The sequence below is a fragment of the Symphalangus syndactylus genome, chromosome 21 (assembly GCF_028878055.3).
Source record: "Symphalangus syndactylus isolate Jambi chromosome 21, NHGRI_mSymSyn1-v2.1_pri, whole genome shotgun sequence".
Taxonomy (NCBI): domain Eukaryota; kingdom Metazoa; phylum Chordata; class Mammalia; order Primates; family Hylobatidae; genus Symphalangus; species Symphalangus syndactylus.
This window is the reverse complement of record NC_072443.2, coordinates 82226264-82248848: the sequence shown is the minus strand read 5'-3', so window position 1 is coordinate 82248848 and position 22585 is coordinate 82226264. Positions and strand designations below refer to the sequence as shown.

At 45.4% G+C, this 22585-nt stretch overlaps 1 protein-coding gene across 3 annotated transcripts in view; it reads left to right on the top strand.

Annotated features, from left to right (window-relative positions):
- Nucleotides 1–22585, top strand: part of PTPRG (protein tyrosine phosphatase receptor type G) — a 751407-nt gene that overhangs the window by 631710 nt on the left and 97112 nt on the right. For all 3 annotated transcript variants that reach the window (XM_055259569.2, XM_063630796.1, XM_063630795.1), the window contains exons 9-12: nt 6036–6220; nt 9639–9747; nt 16041–16090; nt 17713–18490. In XM_055259569.2, coding sequence (XP_055115544.1) covers nt 6036–6220; nt 9639–9747; nt 16041–16090; nt 17713–18490 — 1122 coding nt within the window. The remainder of the gene's footprint in view (nt 1–6035; nt 6221–9638; nt 9748–16040; nt 16091–17712; nt 18491–22585) is intronic.

The window sequence follows — 22585 nt, the reverse complement described above, 5'->3', positions numbered from 1 at the left end:
TTCATTTTAGACCAGTAGAAAACTCACCTCTCCTTGGGGGCCAGAGAGCTGCCGGGGAAGTGGGCTGAGCAGAGGCAATGGGGAGTGGTGGGGACTGTGGCAAGAAAAGAAAAAAGTTGAGTACACACTCCCGTCTAAAGGAAATGATTGCTCTCCTGCGCTAGCTCACCACTGCTACGTGTGGATGCAGGTGTAATTTTAAAGCCCATATTTATATGTAAAATATACCATTTTTGTTAACAGTGTGTGGGCCATAGAGTGTGTCCGTGTACATGCCATTGGGCCTGAGGCCCACAACTTTGGGTTTATCCACAGTGTTCCCTCGTAATCCTCACTGCAACCTTGTGAGAAACATAATTGCTGGACCCTAGTCACCCGTTTTATAGATGCGGACACAGGATTTGCATGGGTCTGGCTCCAAAGCCCACACTTTCTATTATACCAGCTCTTCCAAATTGATCTATAAAATTCTGTTTTGCTGCATTTGCCTGTTTCCTACTTGGACTTTTGAGGGAGGTGTTGTTTGAAAGAAGGGTTTCCATCACTTAAAGAGCAAGCAGAACTTTGGAAGCACAAGGCACAGTGGTGTCTGCCTGCTCGCTTGCCTGAGTTCTTTGACGGGTGTCTGGTACTATCATTGCCCCTGTCGCCAAGCATAGGTGGTTTTTGTTCCCTCTGTAGACTGAATGCTTTTCTTATTAGCAGAAGGCATGAGTTAAAGACCAGAGACAAGATCCTCAACACATTTGAGGCTCCTGGCAGTGACCCCAGGAATGAATTGTGTGGCACTGAGTTTGTACATGGAATCCTCTTCAATGGAGGATGCTCAAAACAGCGTCCCTCGTTCCGTCAGAGAAACGCGAGCCCCTGCCAAGGGTACCAGTGATAAGGAGCTTGGTCCCTGGCCGGGAGATTCTTGCAGCTCAGTCAGAGGGACACAGAGGCGGGTAGATGGTGAGGACAGACGGTGATGGGCACACAGGGTGAGGAGGGAAGCAGTGAGAGTGGAGGAGGACACGGGTGGCCCATCAGCCTCAGAGGGGAAGCAGGGTGTCGAAGCTGGATTTTTTTCTTTTCCTTTTTTTTTTTTTTTTTTTTTGAGATAGGGTCTTACTCGGTCACCCAGGCTGGAGCACAGTGGTATAATCAAAGCTCACGGCAACCTCCACTTCCTGCGTTAAAGTGATCTTCCCACCTTAGCCTCCTGAGTAGCTGGGATTATAGGTGTGCGCCACCACACCTGGCTAATTTTTGCATTTTTTTCTAGAGCCGAGGTTTCACTATGTTGTCCAGGTTGCTGTCGAACTCCTGGCCTCAAGCGATCCACCCACCATGGCCTCCCAAAGCGTTAGGATTACAGGCATGAGCCACCACGCCCGGCCTTGAAGCTGGATCTTTAAGGGGGCTGGGGTGGGGGCTGGCCTGAGATGAGTCCATGAAGAGGAAGATGGCAAGCCATGAGGCTGACGATATGGAAGGGGAACATGTCACACAGGACCTGTGGACCACGGGAAAGACTGAGGATGTTATTCCATGTACAACCAACTTTCTGTTCATTCAGCAAATATTGATTGAGAGTCCACTATGTGCCAAGTACTGTCTTAGATGCAAGGTAATGAACCAGACAAGACAGAAAAGGCGCCAGCCTTGTGGAGCTTCCATCTAGTGGGGGAGATAGATAATTACAGATCGTCAATGAAGTCAATAATACAACTCCACATACTAGTAAGTGCTGGGAAGAATCTAAGCTCCGTGAAGGAGCAGGCCTGTCAGCCTGTGCTGAGGGGCAGAATTCAGTGCCAAAAATACAGTGCAGTTGATAATTGTGTTTCAAAAAAAGGCTTGGCCTCTGCTTACTGTCTCAGTCCGGGATCAGCACTGATCCATGGGCTGAAACTTACTCCCCACCACCTTTTGTGTAACCATGAGCTAAGAATGGTTTCTATATTTTTAAACAGTTGGAGAAAAATCAAAAGAATATTTTGCAACACATGAAAATCCTATGAAATTGAACTTGTGTCCGTAAAGTTTCACTGGAGCACAGCTACACTCATTCATGTTTACATATTACCTGTGCTGCTTTGTGCTTCAAAGGCAGAATCAGTAGTGGCTACGAGAGACCATGTGGCCTGCAAAGCTGAAAATATTTACTATCTGGCCCTTTACAGAAAAAAAATTGCCATCCTGTATTCTAGGCCCTCCTAGTACTCTGCAAATGCCTCCTCCAAATTTGGCCCAGTATAGCTAGAAAAAGCCACTACCCACGATGGGGGGTAGAGAGCAGAAGAGACATCTTTCATCAGACTGCTCTTCCTATAGCTCCTCAGCCTGCAAAGCCCTGGCCTCGTGCTCCTCCTCTCATGTGTAATCAGGGACAAGCATGGATCTTTGGAGGCCATTACGTTACAGAATTCCCTTCCTGGCAGGTGATCCCATTAGAGTGAGGCCAGATCTACCTCCTTGAGAGCTTAACTCAGTCTTTTTTAATACATTGAGACAGTGAGATTCTGTACCATCATTCAAGACCATGACACTAAGCTCTACTCATTGACGAGGAAATATACCCATGAGTTATTGCGTAAAACACAACAACAAAAAATTCTAGGGCCAGGCATGGTGGCTCACGTCTGTAATTCCAGTACTTTGGGAGGCCAAAGAGGTAGGATCACTTGAGCCCAGAAGTTCAAGACCAGCATGGGCAACATAGTGAGACCCTGTCTCTATTTTAAAAATTTAAAATTAGCCAAGTGTAGTGGTACACACCTGTAGTCCTAGCTACTTAGGAGGCTGAGGTGGGAGGATCACTTGAGCCCAGGAGGTTGAAGCTGCATTGAGCCATGATCCAGCCACTGCACTCCAGCCTGGGTGACAGTGTGAGACCCCACCTCAAAACAAAACCAAACATTCCATTCTAGTGTCATCCACATCCTATTCTATTTCCATCAAATTGTGCATCTGTACTTTCACATGTATATGAAGAGATAACTGCATGTTGGAGTCCCAGAATGTTCACAGTTGTTTTCTCTGGGCACTGAGATTTGGGGTGAGTTTTTTTCTTTTAATTTTCTTTTTACTTTCTTGTAATACTTGGGTTCCTTTTTAAAAAATATTAACATGAATCATCTTAAATGCACACAGAAAAACCCATCTATTTTAATTTCAAAAAATAAGAAGAATGGTTGCATCTGTATGTGGGTGACAGAATTATTTATGGGGGTATGATGTAACTGCCAGAGAGGGATGCTTCCCCATACAGCGTTCATTGCTATTTGGAGCAGGGGAATGAATGGTTTCAGAATAAGGAAGATAAATAAGAACATGGTGGGAGGTGAGAAAAGATAGAGAAGTTAGGAAATCTGACATGGTCATCATTATGGGATATAGAAGCTTCCCAATATGTACATCTCGGTTCGTTATTGGTATTTGGAACGCTGGGGGTGTAGCTATTTCCTGATCTTTCCCCCGCCTCCTCCATGTTCTGTCTTGAAAAACTATGAAGCCACTTAGAAGCCGGAGTATTTAAAAACAGTAGGTTGGCGCCACCTAGTGCCCACGTTCTGTCACTCCACCGCCACGTCTCCGTGGAAGCCTCCCTTCAGATTCTTTGTTTGATGTCCCTGCTCTGGTGGCATTTGCGCAGCAGACAGCGTGATGCCTCCCAGGGGTTCTGCAGGGCAGTGGGAATGCCTCACTAATTTATCCCTCCCTCTCTCCATCCCTCCCTCCCTTCCGTCTCTGTCGCACAAAGTGAACCTCACCGACTGAACTGGGGTTTGGCAGTTGAAGAGTAAGAGGTGGCCTCCCTGTCAAAACCAGTCTACTCTTCTCCACCGGCCAGGTCCTCAAAGCTGGGCCGTGCATCTCTGGCAGGAAAGCCATCCTGTTCCCCAGGGCTGCCTTGGGTTTCGGGCTCTTGAGTAGGAAATACAGGAGTCTGGCTCCTGGTGGGCTGCAGGGCATGTGGGTGGTCTTTGGAAGATGCCAGCGGGTCAGAACCAAGCCGTGGTCCCCTGGCCTGTCTCTGCCAGCACACCCACTTACTTCTTACCCGGTTCCTGCACCGAAACCAGAAGGTCCTCCTCACTCTCCCCTGCCCTCCTTATTACCCGGCACGTCACCAGGCCTCTGCGTTTCACCTCCTAACTGTAAGCTCTAGAACCTGCCATTCCTCCCTGGTCTTCCAGCAATTGGCCATTGCCACCCCTCCTCACAGGGCCCCTCCTCCACACTTGGCTTCTCTGGGGCCTTCTACACTCAGCTGAAGCTCAGGGGATCTTTGTAAATCACCGACCTGATTGCGTCATTCTGGGGCTCAGTTCTTTCCAGGGGCGTCCAAGGACTCATGGGAGAAAAGGCCAGAGTTCAAATCTGACCCCAAGGCTTCTCACTGCAGCTACGCCTGCACCCTGCCTGCCTGTCTTCTCCGTGCCTTGCTCCAGCCCCTCATACCTTCCCTCTGGGTCCCTTTACAGCTCCCACCCCCTTCATCTCGATAAGCTCTCAGCTCTCAGTTACATGAACCTTCCTCAAGAGCGTCTTCCCTGGGTGCCAAAGCCTGAGCCACCTCTTCCTCTCCTTCCTCTCCCTCCATCTTGTCCTGGCGTGCAGTTAACGGCTCTGCGCGTGGGATTCTTTGGTGAACCTCCATCTCTTAGAGTGGAGGTTCTCAGCCGAAGGTGATTGGCTCCCACAAGCAACCTTTGGCAATACCTGGAGACATTTTTGGTTGTCACAAGTTGAGGACGGGGAGCAGGGCTACTGGCATCTAGCAGGCGGAGGCCAGGGATGCTGCTATACAGTATACAGGACAGCCCCCAAGAGCAAGGCATTGTCTGGCTCAAGAGGTCATGGGTGCTGAGGGTGAGAACCCCTGCCCTGGACCATCAGCTTCATGAAGGCAGGGAGCACGGCCACAGGGGCCTGGACACCCCTGAGAAAGCACACATTTCCGGCTGACTGGATTGGACCTGTTGAGCATTTGTATAACTCATTCGGACCTGGCAAGGTCTCAACACTTCCATAGGTTTGTCTGTAAATAGATTTAGATCCACCGTGTCCCTTAAACCTCTCAGCCCCAAGGAATAAGAAGATGAATGAGCCTGACTTTTCCTTACACCCCACGTCAGGATAATTACACGGCGTTCTGCTGTTCCAGAGAAAGTCATCCTTGTGTTATGTGACTTTGCTTTAAAATTATTTAAAGTCTCATTTTAAATTTATTTATTTGCACTCGGACCTGCTTACAATAAGGTTTCGTCTACAGTTTTAGTTAGTGCACTCTACCGGTCCAGTAGCCTGGCTTCTTCTAAACGTCCATCATGAAGAAAAATAGGCTGATGACCATGAGGCTGAAGTCGGGGGACACAGTGATCAAGGATCTTTTGGAGACAGCGGGGGAAATTTGAATATGGACTATATATGAGACAATAGTATTGAATTCATGTTTAGTTTCTTTGATAGAAACTGTTATTAGGGTTACATAGGAAAGTGTCCTCAATCTTGGGAGATGCAGGACAGAATACCTAGGGGAGAAGCGTCAGAAAGCTGCAGTGTTTACTGGCCTAGCAGAAAAACAGCTCTGATTGTGTGTGCGCGTGTGCATCTGTGTCCCGTGCACATGCGTGTGTGCATCTGTGTCCCATGCATGTGTGTGTGTGCATCTGTGTCCCATGCATGCGTGTGTCCGTGTGTGCATCTGTGTCCCGTGCACGTGTGTGTGTGCATCTGTGTCCCGTGCACGTGTGTGTGCGTGCATGTGCATCTGTGTCCCATGCATGTGTGTGTGTGCATCTGTGTCCCGTGCACATGTGTGTGCGCATGTGCATCTGTGTCCTGAGCGTGTGTGTGTGTGTGTGTGTGTGTGAACAATGTTCTCCCCCTCTCTACACACACAATGTTAAGAGGACCCAGGAGAAGGGAGCATGGGTGCTTCCTGTATTACTCTTTCAACTTTTTGAGGCTGCAGTCCTTAGGGGCATGGATTGAATGGTGCATCTTTCTGAAAGCTCCCTGAGCTGAGCCCTGTGTATCTTCAGTTTGCAGCTCTCCACCCATCCACATGAAGGTGCAGCCTCTGAACCAGACAGCTCTGCAGGTGTCCTGGAGCCAGCCGGAGACCATCTACCACCCACCCATCATGAACTACATGATCTCCTACAGCTGGACCAAGAATGAGGATGAGAAGGAGAAGACGTTTACAAAGGACAGCGACAAAGACTTGGTATGAAGCCCCTGCTCTGATTCAGGGTACATGCTGCGGAGAGGGACTCCTGCTGCAGGTGTCCGCCAGGCACTGCACAGTGTGCCAGCTCTGTGTCATCTGTCCTCACGCTGTCTGGTGAACATGGGCACTGCCATTGTTGCGCTGCTGAAGAGTGCCAGGGGGGACAGTAGATGGAGACTGCCTAGGCGCCATCCTGACCTTACACTTAACAGCTATGCAACCCAGAGAGCCCGTTCATTTCCTTAGATTGGTTCCTTTGAAACTGACTGCTTTTTCTTTCATTATTAACAAACAGCCTCAACTAGGCCCTTTTCATCTGATGGGATTATCATAAATACTAAATGAGCTATGCAAGTATTCAACAGGTCCTATATAACTATATAAATATTAACTGTTATTTATTACAATCATTCTCCTCTTCCTCTTCCCCTACTAAAGCTACTGCTGCTAATGTCACCACCACCACTGTCCACAGTCGCTGCCACTTCCCTTTGTCACGTTTGTTCTGTCTTACACATTTCCAATACCTGCCAAAGCCGTACAGCTGTGTAATATCTTATCTCTTTTCTCAGATACTCAAATACTATACTATCTGACCTCACTTTGGGCTTCACGTGCCTAATTCAACGTCTCCTCTTAAAATTTACATAAATGTTTAGTGTCCAACACACAAGCCCCTTTAGAACAGATGTTTTCAGAAGCCATCTCATTCCCTATAAAAGTAAACTCTCCACAACTACTGTCTTACTGTCTTTTTTTTTTTTGAGACAGAGTCTCGCTCTGTCGCCCAGGCTGGAGTGCAGTGGTGCAATCTCAGCTCACTGCAAGCTCCGCCTCCCGGGTTCATGCCATTCTCCTGCCTCAGCCTCCCAGGTAGCTGGGACTGCATGCACCCGCCACAATGCCTGGCTAATTTTTTTTGTATTTTTAGTAGAGACAGGGTTTCACCGTGTTAGCCAGGATGGTCTCCATCTCCTGACATCATGATCTGCCCGCCTCGGCCTCCCAAAGTGCTGGGATTACAGGCTTGAGCCACCACACCCAGCCCACAACTTCTGTCTTTAAGTCTTTGCCTAAAAACTCAAAGTGACACATTTGGTTTGAAAGCCTTGCGTTTATTGTTAATCAAAAGAAGGCTCTGGAATAATGAAACCCGTAATTGTATATGCACATGAAAAATGCAATAGCACCAAGTGGGATTCTTAATGACTGTTATCACTTTTTTTCTCCAATACAGAGTCCTCCGGGCCCATTCAATCAGTTATAGAATAATACTTTTCATGTTTCTTTAGATGAAGATTCTTTTACTTCATTTCCATTTATATTTTCAATTTCCCCACTAGACATTGTTATCTGGGTCACATTAGGGAATGATGAGCTTCATGAAATCAGAGAGGAATCTATTGAAAGGCACCCAAGGTTATGATGTATTTTAACCTTTCTCTTGTCACAACTGGAAGTCCATAAGGGATTTTTCTCTTTCTGAAGTGAAGACGGCTTGCATTAATCAGCAGAAACCATCTAGGCGCTTATGCAGTTTCTTGTTCTAAGTGGAAAATAATTAAACATGCAAAGATGTATAGATACCGTCTTGGAGTGAATTCTAATAAATCCCTGCATAGATGGAGTGAAGATTTCACTCTGAACAGAAGATGAGGTCAGAGGTTTAGAGAATGAAGCATAAATTAGTTTCAGAGAAAGAGAGAGATGTGGAGAAAAACATTCATTGACAGCAACTTCTTGTAAGAATTTCTAGGGCTGGTTATGTTCTTTGGGGACACAGAAAATTAATTTTTCTAATTCCTCGACGAGTGAAGAGTGCTGACTTGGTGGCAACAAAGCTATTCTCCAACTCATGGTTATTTTGGCCCAGAAACCTGGAAGTAATACATATCACTTGAGCAGCATTTTCTAGTGCGCGTCCGCCTTCCACATCTTCACCACAAACCTGTGGGCAGGTGTTACTGCCCACCTTTTCCAAACGAGATCAGTGAGGCTTAAAGTTAAATAACACGGCCCTAGCCTACCCCTCTCACTAGGAAGCTGCTTTTAAGGCAACAGCAGCAGGTGTGGCCACAATAACATTTTAATACCAGTTCAGAGGTTTTCAGTAGCTGCGTCGGGAAAACCCACTCCCAATTGGTGGTTAAGCTCACAGAGCTGCCTCTATACTTGGCCCAGAACACATGCTTTGATGATAAGACAACTCATCTATTAGGAAGAGTCTTTGAAAATCAGTTGCTTTTGTTATTTGTTTCTTTAGGAAGCAAATGCTGCCTGCTTTTTAGGTAGTTTCCATTTTCTCATTTTTAAAGGCTGTCAGAATGAAACTGTGAGGAAGAGGGACCTGGATTTGGCTAATGTTTGACCAGAGGTTGGCAAAATTTTTCTGGAAAGGACCACATAGTAAATATCTGAGGCTTTACAGGTCATGCAGTCTCTGGCATAACTACTTAACTCTGCCATTGTAGAGTGGAGGGAGCCATAGACCTACCTAAACAAATGGCCATGGCTGTGTGCCAATAAAACTTTATTGATAAAAACAGACAGTGGGCCACAGCTTGCCAACACCCCTATGTTAGCCAAGTGGCATTCTTTCTGTTGCTTGGTGTGGTCTACCTCTGAGCAAGGTTTGCTGGGCCTGTGTTATATAATTCTCACAAGTACCTATGAAGTAGCTCTTCCTCTCACCATTTTACAGAAGATAGCAGAGGCCGAAAGAACTGACTCAGAACCCCACAGCTTGTGAGTGATATGAGGAGACCATGTACTCTGCCTTCTAGCCTGGTGTTCTTCCTTGCATCATGCCCCATACTCTGCGTAATAAAAATACAGCGAGGCCTTTAAACTGTAAAGAAACAGACCTGGGCAGGCAGGGTGGCTCACGCCTGTAATCCCAGCACTTTGAGAGGCTGAGGCGGGCAGATGATCTGAGGTCAGGAGTTCGAGACCAGCCTGGCCAACATGGCGAAACCCCGTCTCTACTAAAAATACAAAAAAAAAAATTAGCTGGGCTTGGTGGCGGGCTCCTGTAATCCCAGCTACTCGGAGAGGCTGAGGCAGGAGAATCACTTGAACCTGGGAGACGGAAGTTGCAGTGAGCTGAGATTTTGCCATTGAGCTCCAGCCTAGGTTACAGAGCGAGACTTCATCTCAATAAAAAAATAATAATAATAATGTTACTCAATCCCGTGTCCTGAACATTTCGATGCTGAAAACAGGTTCCCAGGGAAGTTCATAAAAATAGATTCCCAGGCAGGGTCCAAGCAGTCTTTCCTTCCAAAGTGAGCCTTTGGTCAGCAGGGAAGCATCACATCTGTCAGGCTTTGTCACGGCACTCAGGTTTGGCTTTAGAATGCAAAGTGTGCCCTGGCCTTCAAAACTAACTCACTGCCTTTTCCTTCTTTATCTACAGAAAGCCACCATTAGCCACGTCTCACCCGATAGCCTTTACCTGTTCCGAGTCCAGGCCGTGTGTCGGAACGACATGCGCAGCGACTTCAGCCAGACGATGCTGTTTCAAGGTGAGGCTGTGGCTTCCCCTGCTGTGGCCTGGGGCGCCCGAGACTGCCTCCCAATGTTTTCTGCTTCTTCCTGCTCAGGTGCTGGGGAAGAATACAACAAGCCTGGCCGGAGAAGTGTAGGGTTTGAAAACCTATGTGAAAAGCCCTAGTAATTTAAGTCTTCTAGGTTGGAGGTTTTATAGGCAGAAGAGGGGAGAAGAAACAAAGCATTTTTGATTTTTGTTTTATTGTTATTTTCCAACTGTGGGGAACCAAGTATGGGGCCTTTTTCTTGGTCACTGTCCAGCACTGTGTCACAAAATCACTTCCAAGTTGTACCGTCGCACATCCTCTTTGTCGTTCTAACGTGATTCAGTTAGCTGTTCTCTCAAAAACTGCAGCCCAAAGCAGCTACACCTCACCCTTCCGACTTGCGAGCCACACAAACAAGCCCCTGCATGGAGGATCCTTGAGATTCCTGGATCTAGATAGATGGTCCTGATGACTTAGGTACTAATAGAAAGGTCCAGGGCCAGAACTAGGGTGAAGCAAGTGGGACATTTGCCTTTGCTCAAAATTTTAAGGGGCACCAAAAAATTGAGTGACCAAGAGACATAACATTCTAATGGAATTTTTGTTTGTTTGTTTGTTTTGAGATGGAGTCTTGCTCTATTGCCCAGGCTGGAGTGCAGCGGCGCGGTCTCGGCTCACTGCAACCTCCACCTCCTGGGTTCAAGTGATGCCTCAGCCTCCTGAGTAGCTGGGACTACAGGCGCCTGCCACCACGCCCAACTAATTTTTTGTATTTTTACTAGAGATGGGATTTCACCATGTTGGCCGGGCTGGTCTTGAACTCCTGACCTCGTGATCTGCCTGCCTTAGCCTCCCAAAGCTCTGGGATTACAGGCGTGAGCCACCGCGCCCGGCAATGGGATGTTTTTTAAAAGCAAAATTAGGCCAAGTGCGGTGGCTCACACCTGTTATCCCAGCACTTTGGGAGGCTGAGGTGGGTGGACCACAAGGTCAGGAGTTCGAGACCAGCCTGGCCAACATAGTGAAACCCCATCTCTACTAAAAAAAACAAAAATTAACCGGGCGTGGTGGTGCATGCCTGTAATCGCAGCTACTCCCACCTACTCGCGAGACTGAAGCAGGAAAATCACTTGAACCTGGAAGGCGGAGGTTGCAGTGAGCCGAGATTGCGCCACTGCACTCCAGGCTGGGCAACAAGAGTGAAACTCCATCTCGAAGAAATGAAAATATAATAAAATAAATACAAAATAAAAATAAAAGCAAAATTGATGTAAACATCTCATGAATAAAATATCTGAATTTTAAGTAGAGATAGATACACTGTCTTACTTGCCCCAACCTAATCCCAGTCCTGGTTCCAGGATTATTTAGGCAGCTATGGGCTGTAGCCATGGGCTGCAGTTTGCTGATTTGGTTTGATGACAGGCCTTAAGACCGGCATGGAAGTAGGGACCAGGGTGCTGGACTCTGCTCTGCCAGCCTGAGGTCCTCTTGGATCCGGTCCTTGACTTCTCGGGTCCTCAGTTTTCCCTGAGGGAAACTTATCTGTCAAATAAGAAAACCACACCAGGTTAACCAGGCCAGTGGTGAACCCTTTTTGAGTTATGGATCTCGTGAAGGTTTGGACATTTTCCCTACAAAGTGCTAGAATTTTGCATACAACTTCGGGGACCCAGTCAGGCATGTGAGTTGTGGACCAGAAGCCACAGCAACAGCAAGAGCTCCTGGAAGACTCATTGAGAAGTGCACGTTCACAGGCCCCTCCCAGACCAGCTGCATCAGAATCTTACCTGGGGCTGGGGGGCTTTATCCAGGAATCTGAGCTTTCACAAGTTGGCCCTGATGGCCCTGGGAACTGGCAGGCACCGTAAGGGGTTCTGGAGTGAAGACCTCTGGTCTGAGTCCCGGCTGCCTCTTAGAAGCTGCGCAACTTTGAGAATGTTTCTTAACTGCTTGAAACTGTAGTTTTCCAATCCAAAAAGTGGCAGTATCCATAGTACCTACCCCACAGGGTCTTTGTAGAATGATGCGGGGTAATGGATGTTGAGTCATTCACATAGTGCTAGTTACTGGCACTGTGTGTAAATCCCCCCCTTAGTATTAGTATATAAAAATAATAAACAATAAACCTAGGATTAGAAGCCCTCCAGCCTAGATTTCCTCCAAGGATCCCCTCTGGCTTGAACATTTTCCATTTAGTATTTAAATATTCTTTGCTAATGTTCACATTGATCTCATCCTTCCATTTAAACGAATGGAAATGAGCATAGCTGCATTTTTTTCATAAATAAATCATGCTCCCTGTGCCCACCTTTACTGTGAACATATTGGTCTCTTTCCCTGTGTCGAGGAAGGACTGCAGGGCGAGGCCAGGTCTGTGCTGGCCTAGGGGAGAAAGAAGGAAGGCAGACTGGGAGCTTGCTGAGGCCGGGGCCTTGGAACTTCGGACACATAAATCATGATTAGGCCTCCCATGTGCTCCATCCAAGAGCCTAGAATCTGCAGAACTGCCTTTACCTGATTAATAGACCCAGAGCTCCCTGGCTTCTGCATGGACTTTGAAAAATTAAATGTTTATAACATAATGTAATTCAAAAAGGCCCTGTCAGCTAATAAGTTCAAAGCATGGAATAGTTTAAATGTCTGATCGTGATGACTTGCTGAAAGTGGCCAGTGTCTCCTTGTCTACAGACTTTCTTTCCTCAGAGGTGGACATGAGTTTACTCATTACGTATATTGGCATTTATCCCTCCATGTTGATAAGGGGGCAAGTTTTAAAATGGAAAGAAAAAAGGTATCTCCTTTTTCAGAATAATTAGGTTTCTCAATAATAAATTTAATCTGGCTTGGGAGCATTAGGAAGCCACATGGAATATTTACCATATTATAGTAAATATAACACTATTTAGGTTATATGTAACATCATAATAAATATGTTTACCTTACTGTGGAAAATATAACAATAATAATAGCAAGCAATATTTGTAGAATGGCTCACAGTAACAGAGCATTTTTACGTAAATTATTTCATTTGAACCTCACTTTATAGCAGCTGGTGCAGTAGGGGTTATTCTACAAACAGGGAAATGATGGCTTGGGTGCCGGTGACTGCAGAAAAACTCTGCTACTAAGCTGAGTTGGGTTTTCTTATTGCAAAGCCTAATCAGCAACACACAGCAATGGCCCACCCCAAAGAGTAAAAATTACCAAATACCTGCAGTCTTCAACAAAAGGATGAAAATATTGATGAGATATTCAAAGCCTTTTTGCAGTTCTCAACAGTCATGGAAAATGGGGGTTTATAAGCTTCTTCCTTGAGCCACAGACCCATCTGTAGCAAAGCCCCTGGATCCTCTCTCAGAATGGTTTTAGATAAATAAGTGAAATACATAGGAAAGGAACCAATTATATTCAATACAGTTGTCAAAATATTTTAAACATATTTGGGATATAATAATATATGTGCTTTTTAAAATTAAGGTGTTAAATGACAAGTGGTTCGTCTGTTAGCTCCAGTGATTTTTGAGTAGTGATGAACATCAATGGTATTCCACAATAGCTACAACAACTCTAAGGCAGTAAGAAAATATCTGAGATTTCAATCAGAGACAAAGCTGCAGGTCCTGCGAATGCAGTTGGGATTGGTTGCCTACATACATAGTGGAAAAAAGGGCACCATTGCAGTGAGAGCTTAGAAAAACCCCATTAGGTCCATTGACCCTGGGTAAACACTCCTGATCTGAAAGCTCCTGTAGAAGCTTCTAGTCACTAGGGTTGTCAGTGACCCGAGTGGATATTGACCCCAGTGGAGATTGTTCAAGACCACTGGAAAGCCACATGCTGATGGAGTGGCTGTTCAGTTTGTTGGCATTAAATAGAGCCCCTCTTAAAGGGCAGGTAAAGTAGTTCCTCCTGGGAATCTTTTTTCCTGTCTTAAATAGGCGAGGCATGCACACCTGTCTGAAGCATGAAGTGTTGATCTTTGAGCAGCTCAGTGATCATGGGAGGCTATATTTAGGCTGGGTGAGACCCCCGTTACTTGCTTTCTTTGCTGCCTTATTTGACCTGGGACCTACACACATTTGACTTCCCAACTATGCAAAATGGATATATCATCAGGTCAAGGTTGCAAACTCCGGCGTCCATGGGGCCAGGCAGGGGGCACGTACACATGAGGGGAGTGCCGTCAGTGGGAAATCGGAGACCATGTGGCCACCTAAAGGGGGCGATAGACACTCAGCCCCAGCTGAATGGTGCCCAGCTGGAAGGTGAGCCTAGTTTTGCCAATATTGTGAGTTTTCAGATAAGCAAGAGGTTGAGAGCTTTAGATAAAGCTACCATCTACAATATTGGTGGCAAATTCTGTTTTGTTTTGTTTTGTTTTTATAAAAGTTTGCAGGCCAAACAAAAATATATGTGGGTCACTTGCCATTTCTGGTTTTGGTAACTATCATAGCAGGTACAAGCGTTATTATAGCATTTTTGCTGATCTCTCAGTGTATATAGGAAGCAGCTTTTCAGTTTATATAGCACTTTTGTTTTTTGAAAGAACCACATAGAAGCAGTTTGATGGGGTTTTTAAAAAGTCATGTTGTTTAGCATTATTTGCAATAGCCAGAAGGTGAAAGCAACCCAAGTGTCCATTGACTGATGAAGGGATAAACAAAACGTGCTATATACACACAATGGAATATTATTCACCCTCAAAAAGGAAGGGAATTCTGACACATGCTGCAAGGTGGAAGAAGCTTGAGGACGTTATGCTAAGTAAAATAAGTGAGACACAAAAGGACAAATACGTATGATTCCACTTATATGAAGCATCCGGCATCCGGAGCAGTCAGATTCATAGAGAAAGTACCGTGGTGGTTGCCAGGGTTGGGGGAAGGAAGAAATGGGTTCTTTAATGCATATAGAGTTTCCGTTTTGCAAGATGACTAAGTTCTGGAGATGGATAGAAGTAATGGTTGTACAACTGTGTGAACAACCTTAACACTACTGAACCATACACTTAAACATGGTTAAGACAGTAATTTTTTTATTTTTTATTTTTTATTTTTTTTGAGACGAAGTCTTGCTCTGTCACCAGGCTGGAATGCAGTGGTGCGATCTCTGCTCACTGCAGCCTCTGCTTCCCAGGTTCAAGTGATTCTCCTGCCTCAGCCTCCCGAGTAGCTGGGATTACAGGCATCCACCACCACACCCAGCTTATTTTTTGTATTTTAGTAGAGACGAGGTTTCATCATGTTGGCCAGGATGGTCTCAATCTCCTGACCTCGTGATCCGCCTGCCTCGGCCTTCCAGAGTGCTAGGATTATAGGCTTGAGCAACTGTGCCCGGCCACTTTGTTAAACTTTAAGATGATAAATTCTGTCATGTATTTTACCATAATCTTAAAAAAAATTTTTTCCAAGTTATATTGTTTAATGATAACACATAGGAGAACAGAGCTACAGGAAGAAATAAACACCAGAAAGGGTAATGTATGGTTAATATGAAATCATTAGACCATTTTAAACAATTGGCAGTAGCTTACAGGATTTTAAAATATAGGTAGGAATAAAAATATAACAGTACACAAAAGGTAAGGTGGGCAAATAGAGTTAAGTTATTGTACAGCTCATTTTTAATAAGTGGTGAAATTAGCAATTTAAGGTAAACAGTAATAAGTTAAGGATGGATAATTAGAATCACAAAAAGGATAAGAAATCATGACCAAAAAGATAGTACAGGAGGAACAATGGTGTAATACGATTCCATTTAAATCAAGTTCAAATACAGGTAAAACTGACAGAGTCCAAATGGTGGCTAGCTTTGGGGGGTGGAGGTGGATATTGACTAGATGCGGGCACAGGTCCACCTTTTCTCCAGCAACACACTGGTGATATGTCTCTATATTACTGTGGGGAGTGGTTACACAGGTGTTTACATATGTAAAATTCATTTACCTATACACCTGTATCTTACGCATTTTACTGTATGTAAGCTTTTACCTCAATAAAACAGAAAACAGTAAAAATTGAAAAATAACTTTTTAACTAATAGTTGAAGACAGGGGTCAGCATGCTACTACCCACAAACCAAATCTAGCTCTCTGCATGTTTTTGTATGACTCGTAAGCCAAGAAGGGCTTTACATTTTTAAATGGTTGGAAAAAATCTACAGAATAATATTTTGACATGTGAAAATTATATGTAATTCAGATTTGTGTTCATAAGGAATGTCTTGTTACAGTCACAAAAAAAGTTTTATTGCTTAAATGTAATTTCTTTGTTTCTCAGCTAATACCACTCGAATATTCCAAGGGACCAGAATAGTGAAAACAGGAGTGGTAAGTAGAGAATGGGAGATTGCTTTGTCGTGGCGGGTTGTTAATTTGCTTGCAGTTAAAACTGTCACCACGAAGTGGCAGTATAATGTTGTTAAACTGCTCAATGTAAAGCTGTTATGGTAGAGAAAAAAATTACGTTATTCACTTTTTATAATTCAGTACCTTATGAACACAAGCTGTGCAACAGTGTTGTTAGGTGGTTATATTGTATAATTTTGTGAAGGTAAAAATTCTTTATATTTTTAGTTATGATTTGTGGGATCAGACGATGCAGGACCATAAGGGGGTTAAATCTGTTCCAACCCTTTCATTTGACATATGCTGAAATTCAGAGGTTGTCATCTGCCTAAAGTTATGTGGATCTGAAAATTTCTGGAACCAGAATTAATATCTTAGTTTCCCCTTTCCTGGTTGGTATAATGAATAATTAAAATACTAATCACAGTAGTGGTGATGATAATAATAGCCTAAAATTCACTATGCTCTCCCTGGGTTTCAGGCACAGATTATTTTGTTTACTTCTCCAGGCAGCCCACAAGGTCAGTGTTACTGTTGTTCCTGTTTTACAGATGAGGAAACCGAGGCTCAGTGAGTTAAAGTAATGTGTCCAGCATCACCCAGCAGGCAAGCTAAAATTAGACTAATAGCTCAGAGCAGCACTTCTTGTTTTCCTAAGATACCTTATGTGAGTAAAACCCCCAGATTTGAGCCCCAATTTAGTATGGTGGTAAGAACGAGCCGAGTCTTGGGCCCAGGCAGCCCTGCATTTGTGCCTTCCAGGTCATGTACTTTGTGTAAGCTCTTTAACATCTCTGTGTCTCAGTTTCCTCACCTGCAAAATGGGGTGATGATCACATCTGCCTCCAGAGAAGCATGGAAAGCCCTGGCACACAGTTGGCATTTGTTAATTCGAATTCTTGTTATCGTTGTTGATGTTGTTGTCATCTGTATGGGCTCAGATTTTCCCACGGATAAACTTAGAAACTGAAAGGTACAGTGACTCTGCAGTGCCCAACATGGAGATGCAGAGATGTAAACCAGTGCCCAGAGCATGCACTGCAGAGCATGGCTTCTGCCTCTGACCCTGTCATTGCACACCTGGGCAGGCTGCTTTCTCTCCTTGTCCACCCACTTCCTCACTGGGAGACGGTGGGGTTGGGCTGGATCACCCAGTATCTTTCCAGACCTAGAACTGAGTATCTACTCAAGTGTCAGTGATATACATAAAATCAAAGGTCTTCTGACTCTCATCACCCCAAGAACAGATGACCATCTGATTTTTCCAATTCATGACTTCTTTGTTGTGTAAGTCAGCTTTAACACTACTTAGTTTTTTTGGTACCTAGCCTCATCTTGGGTAATATCAGTGAAAACCTGAGTTTGATTCACTAGTTATGCCTTTTAACATGTTAACAATTATAAAACCATTAAAAATAAAAGTTGATCACCCATGGACCACCTAATGTCCACTTTATGCCATACATTGGAAACCTCCATAGCACAAATGAGTAAAATCCTCAGAGGGTGACCACCAGGGTCTCATTCCCAATCTTAATTACTGATGCTTCTCTGCTTTTTCTTCTTCTGCCTCTTTTCCACCCTTGCCGGGTGACCCTTTCCAGCCCACAGCGTCTCCTGCCTCTTCAGCCGACATGGCCCCCATCAGCTCGGGGTCTTCTACCTGGACGTCCTCTGGCATCCCATTCTCATTTGTTTCCATGGCAACTGGGATGGGTCCCTCCTCCAGTGGCAGCCAGGCCACAGTGGCCTCGGTGGTCACCAGCACGCTCCTCGCCGGCCTGGGGTTCGGCGGTGGTGGCATCTCCTCTTTCCCCAGCACTGTGTGGCCCACGCGCCTCCCTACGGCCGCCTCGGCCAGCAAGCAGGCGGCTAGGCCAGTCCTCGCCACCACAGAGGCCTTGGCTTCTCCAGGGCCCGATGGTGATTCGTCACCAACCAAGGACAGCGAGGGCACCGAGGAAGGAGAGAAGGATGAGAAAAGCGAGAGTGAGGATGGGGAGCGGGAGCACGAGGAGGATGGAGAGAAGGACTCCGAAAAGAAGGAGAAGAGCGGGGTGACCCATGCTGCCGAGGAGCGGAATCAGATGGAGCCTAGCCCCACACCCTCGTCTCCTAACAGGACTGCCGAGGGGGGGCATCAGACTATACCTGGGCATGAGCAGGACCACACTGCCGTCCCCACAGACCAGACGGGCGGAAGGAGGGATGCCGGCCCAGGCCCGGACCCCGACACGGCCACCTCCACCCAAGTGCCCCCCACCACCACAGAGGAGCAGTATGCAGGGAGTGATCCCAAGAGGCCCGAAATGCCATCTAAAAAGCCTATGTCCCGCGGGGACCGATTTTCTGAAGACAGCAGATTTATCACTGTTAATCCAGGTAAGTGGTGCAGGTCTTCTTTGAGGGTTCCCGCTCCTGTGAATAGTCGTACCCTTTTTCAAAAAATTGGAAGGAGAAGGTGAAGCTTCAGAAAGTACTTAATATTCTTAGAATCATATATGTCTGTCATAGAAAAGGTGCGCACGTGTGATTGTGTATGTGTGTGTCCCTATTTTACTCCAGAAGCCTACTCTCTTATGCTGGAGTAAGTCTTTCTTTGATATTTGTTTTCTTGCCTCGGAATAACTCCAGGGACTTCAACCAGGCAATGATACAAATGAATAAAAAAAGCCATCGATCTTAAGAAGTTTATTTATTAAGATTTCATTCCATATTCATTATATAATGTAGCTACAAATGGCTAGTTTGGTGCCAGGGACTGGGCAGGGTGCTGTCCCAGGGGATCCTGGTCCCTGCCTAGAAAGTTTAAAGGGGAGGGCAGACAGATGACAGACAGCAGCTAGCTGGAGCACATGCCCAGAAGTTAGGTAGCAGGAACGTTAGAAAGTGAGCAAGATAGATGGTGGTTAGTCGGCAAGCTAGATGGTTAACTGGCAAGCTGGAAAACTAGCTCACTGAAGTTTTCGATTGTGAAATGGTAATAGAGGAAATAAACAGGATGCTGTCCAAGAGAATTATGGAGAGGAATAGGGACCTACCTTAATTAAGAAAGGCCACTCTGGAGAAGTGGCATATTCGTGGAAACCTACAGAATGAAAGGCTTCAGCTTGGGGAGAGCTGGTATTGGCCCATGGTCCTTGCCCAAGAAATACGGCCCTCTCTCCCAGAGCTGCCATTGCTGTGGGAATGAGCCAGTGTATGAACAGTGAGGCCAGGGCATGAGATCCTCGTCTTACCCCTCCTGGTGGCAATTTTGTTGCTCTATCATGTGCTCAAATCTTAATGAACCGTCCTGATAGTTGCTGCAAGGGAGCCATAAGCATGAGGAGTTGTTATTGTTGTGAGGGCTTTTCTTAATAAGAAATTCTTCATTTTGCCAGACTACAAGATGTTTAGCAACAATTTTTTTTGCGTCTAAGCTGTTGTGGAGTTATAAGAGTGCAAAAAAAAAGCAACTGGTAAATATTTATTTGCTTTTGCACTTGTAAACATTAAAATTCATCTAAAGCTGAGATCTCGTATGTTAAGATACAACTTAGAATAAATTTTCATGTTTTGAATTACTTTCCTCTTAAAGCTGGTATGAACTAATTTTTTGAAGTGGGGGTCTCCTGTGGGTATTGCTCACTTTAGCTGTGATTTGGGGAAAGGTGCAGAGTAGCCTTTTGTGGAACGGAGTGAAGGAAACATGGGGCCACTTGGGAAGCTGTTTCTGTATGAACAGTGACATCCCCTCTAGGAATTACCTTGAAAAAGTTGAATTTCTTGCATTTGAAGACACTGAAGAAACATGTATGGAATTCCCACTGTATAAGAGGCACCAGGCTAGGCTTTGGGAGTAGAACATAGGTAACACAAACTTCTCTTCTCTTGGGGTTTGCGTTCTGGTAGGGGAGCTTGAGAATATGCCAGTAAACAAATACATACCCTTAAGTAGCCTTAATTGCTACAGTTGGGGAGCGGAGGAACAGTGTAGCTCTGAGTGGTCAAGGATGACCCTCTGAGCAGAGATCCAAGCGGTAAGAAAGAGCTAGCCGTGCAAAGATCCAGGGAGGAGAATTCTGGGCTGCAGGAACAGCAGGTCCAGAGACCCTACAGTGGAGAATTAATTTGCATCAGTTGAGGAGCTATCAGGCCAGTGTGGTTAGACCAGAGAGAGTGAGGGGGAGAGGAGGGGATGGATTTAGAGATTGATGGAGGTGCTCTGGAAAGGTGCTCGTTGACCACACTGAGGATTTCGTTCTACTAGAAATGAGAAACCAGTGGTAGATCTCGGCTGCAGCGTTACTTCATTGATTTTTTGAAAGACCTCTCAGGCCTCTGCGTGGAGATGATATAGGAAGGCAGGAATGGATGAAAGAAGCCCAGTTAGGAGGCAGTGGTAATGGTGGCTTGGACTAGTGTGTTTTCTACGAAGACAGGCGGTGGACTTGGAATTGATTTTCAAGCTTGAGTGTTCAGCCTCTGGACTATGGGCTCTGGCAAAGTAGCACTTTCAGCCTGCTCCTCTTAAACATTTGTTTGACCACATTCCTGAAAAATATGGCTGCTGAGAGCTTAGGCTGGGAGTATTTACAGTTTGAGAGATGGGAGAGGTAAGTGGAAATGAGTTCTTGCCATTGGAGTCAGGTTCCAGATTCCAGAGACAGGGGAGAAGAAACTGATGGTAAACTCTGGGGGCTCCCTACTCCAGGTATGAGGTGTGTAGGTCCTCAGCTTCCACCCTACAGAAATCTGAGAACATCTACAATCTCGGCAGAGTGGCTTCGGGAGTCAGATCAACCCAGTTGGCTCTGTCCTTTATTCACTCACGGTCCTCAGGTAAGTCTTAGTCCCGTGTACTCATTTGCAAAGTGGAGGTAATGATCATGCTTAATGCCGAAGGTGGTGTTGCTGTGGAGACCCCCTCACTGGCCCTGACAAATAGGAGCTGTCAGCAGCCCAGGTGCCACACAATGATGGTGACTGTGAGGAGGCCCCCCCACAGCCCTTTCCTTTGCTATTGTCTGTGGACATTAAAGCTACTGGTCCCCAAGTAGTTGCCATTAAAAATGACCTCCAGATGGTCGGGTGTAGTGGCTCACTCCCGTAGTCCCAGGACTTTGGGAGGCCAAGGAAGTTGGATCGCTTAAATCCAGAAGTTCATGACCAGCCTGGGCAACATGGTGAAACCCCGTCTCTAGAAAAAATACAACAATTAGCAGGGCATAGTGGCTCATGCCTGTAGTCTAGCCACTCGGGAGGCTGAGGTGGGAGATCACTTGAGCCTGGAAGGCAGAGGCTGCAGTGAGAAGATCACACCACTGCACTCCAGCCTGGATGACAGAGCAAGACTCTGTCTCCAGAAAAAAAAAAAGGGACCTCCTGAAACTCAGCACTGGTAAATCGGAGCTTTCCCTTATCACCTTCAGCTCAGTGAGAAGGTCCACTTCTGAAAGCTAAAAAAACTTCCTTCAGAATTTCAAGCAGTTCAAATCTGAAAATGGTGGTGATGATTGTTTAAGCCAGAGATAAGCAAACTTTTTTCAGCTAAGGGCCAGAGAGTGAATATTTTTCAGTTTTGCAGGCCACAGGTCTCTGTTGCAGCTACTTAATTCTGCCTTGTAGCACAAAAGCCACCATAGACAATACACAGCTGAGAGGATGTGATAGTATTTCAATTAAAACTTTGTTTGCAGAAACAGGCAGTGGGTCTGATACGGTCCACAATCTGTCATTTGCCAACCCCTGGTTTACACAGAAATATGCATGTGCCTGTTGATTAGTAAAGGATGTGAGTGACCTGAGGGTGAAACAAGCAAATCCCACATCAGTCAATGATCCTTAAGGTCTTGCTTCACTTCCATTCACCCCGTCCTTTGCCCTGTCTGCCTCCTCCAGTATGGTATTTATTTTTTAATGAAATCGCCATCATTTTAATGTTAGTGATTTATTTTAAGGACTTTGTGTGTACATTTGCTTTAAATCTGTTCCACATTTATTTTTTCTTCATATTAAGAAAAAACAATTACTTTAATCAGTACCTGGTCTCTGAAAAGAGTGATAATGTGTGAAGTTACACACTTACGTTTTTATGAGTATCTCCAAACAGCTTGTTTAAATTCCTTTGGTGTTTCATAACATATTTTTAAGTCCTGTGAGTAGTGGCTTTAATATATTATCTCCCAGGGAAGGAGAAGAAGGGAATCCTTCTCTAGAAGAAGTGGCAAACCCAGACACCTACAGAAACCAGTTAATACTGATGAGAAGCAAGGATCAGGTGTTAGACAGTAGGGAGTGGTAAGGACTGCAGCAAATTAAAGAGCACGTGACTTTTCCAAAGAGGGGCCATCTCACTCCACTCCAACAGATTACCGCCAGTGAGAAGGCCTAGTGAGCCAGAAATCCAGGTTTTTGTGCAGAACCTCCCAACTTTTAAGTAAGCTCAAATTTTTAAAACAATTTCTCCTTTTTAAAAACGTAGGCCAAACTCAA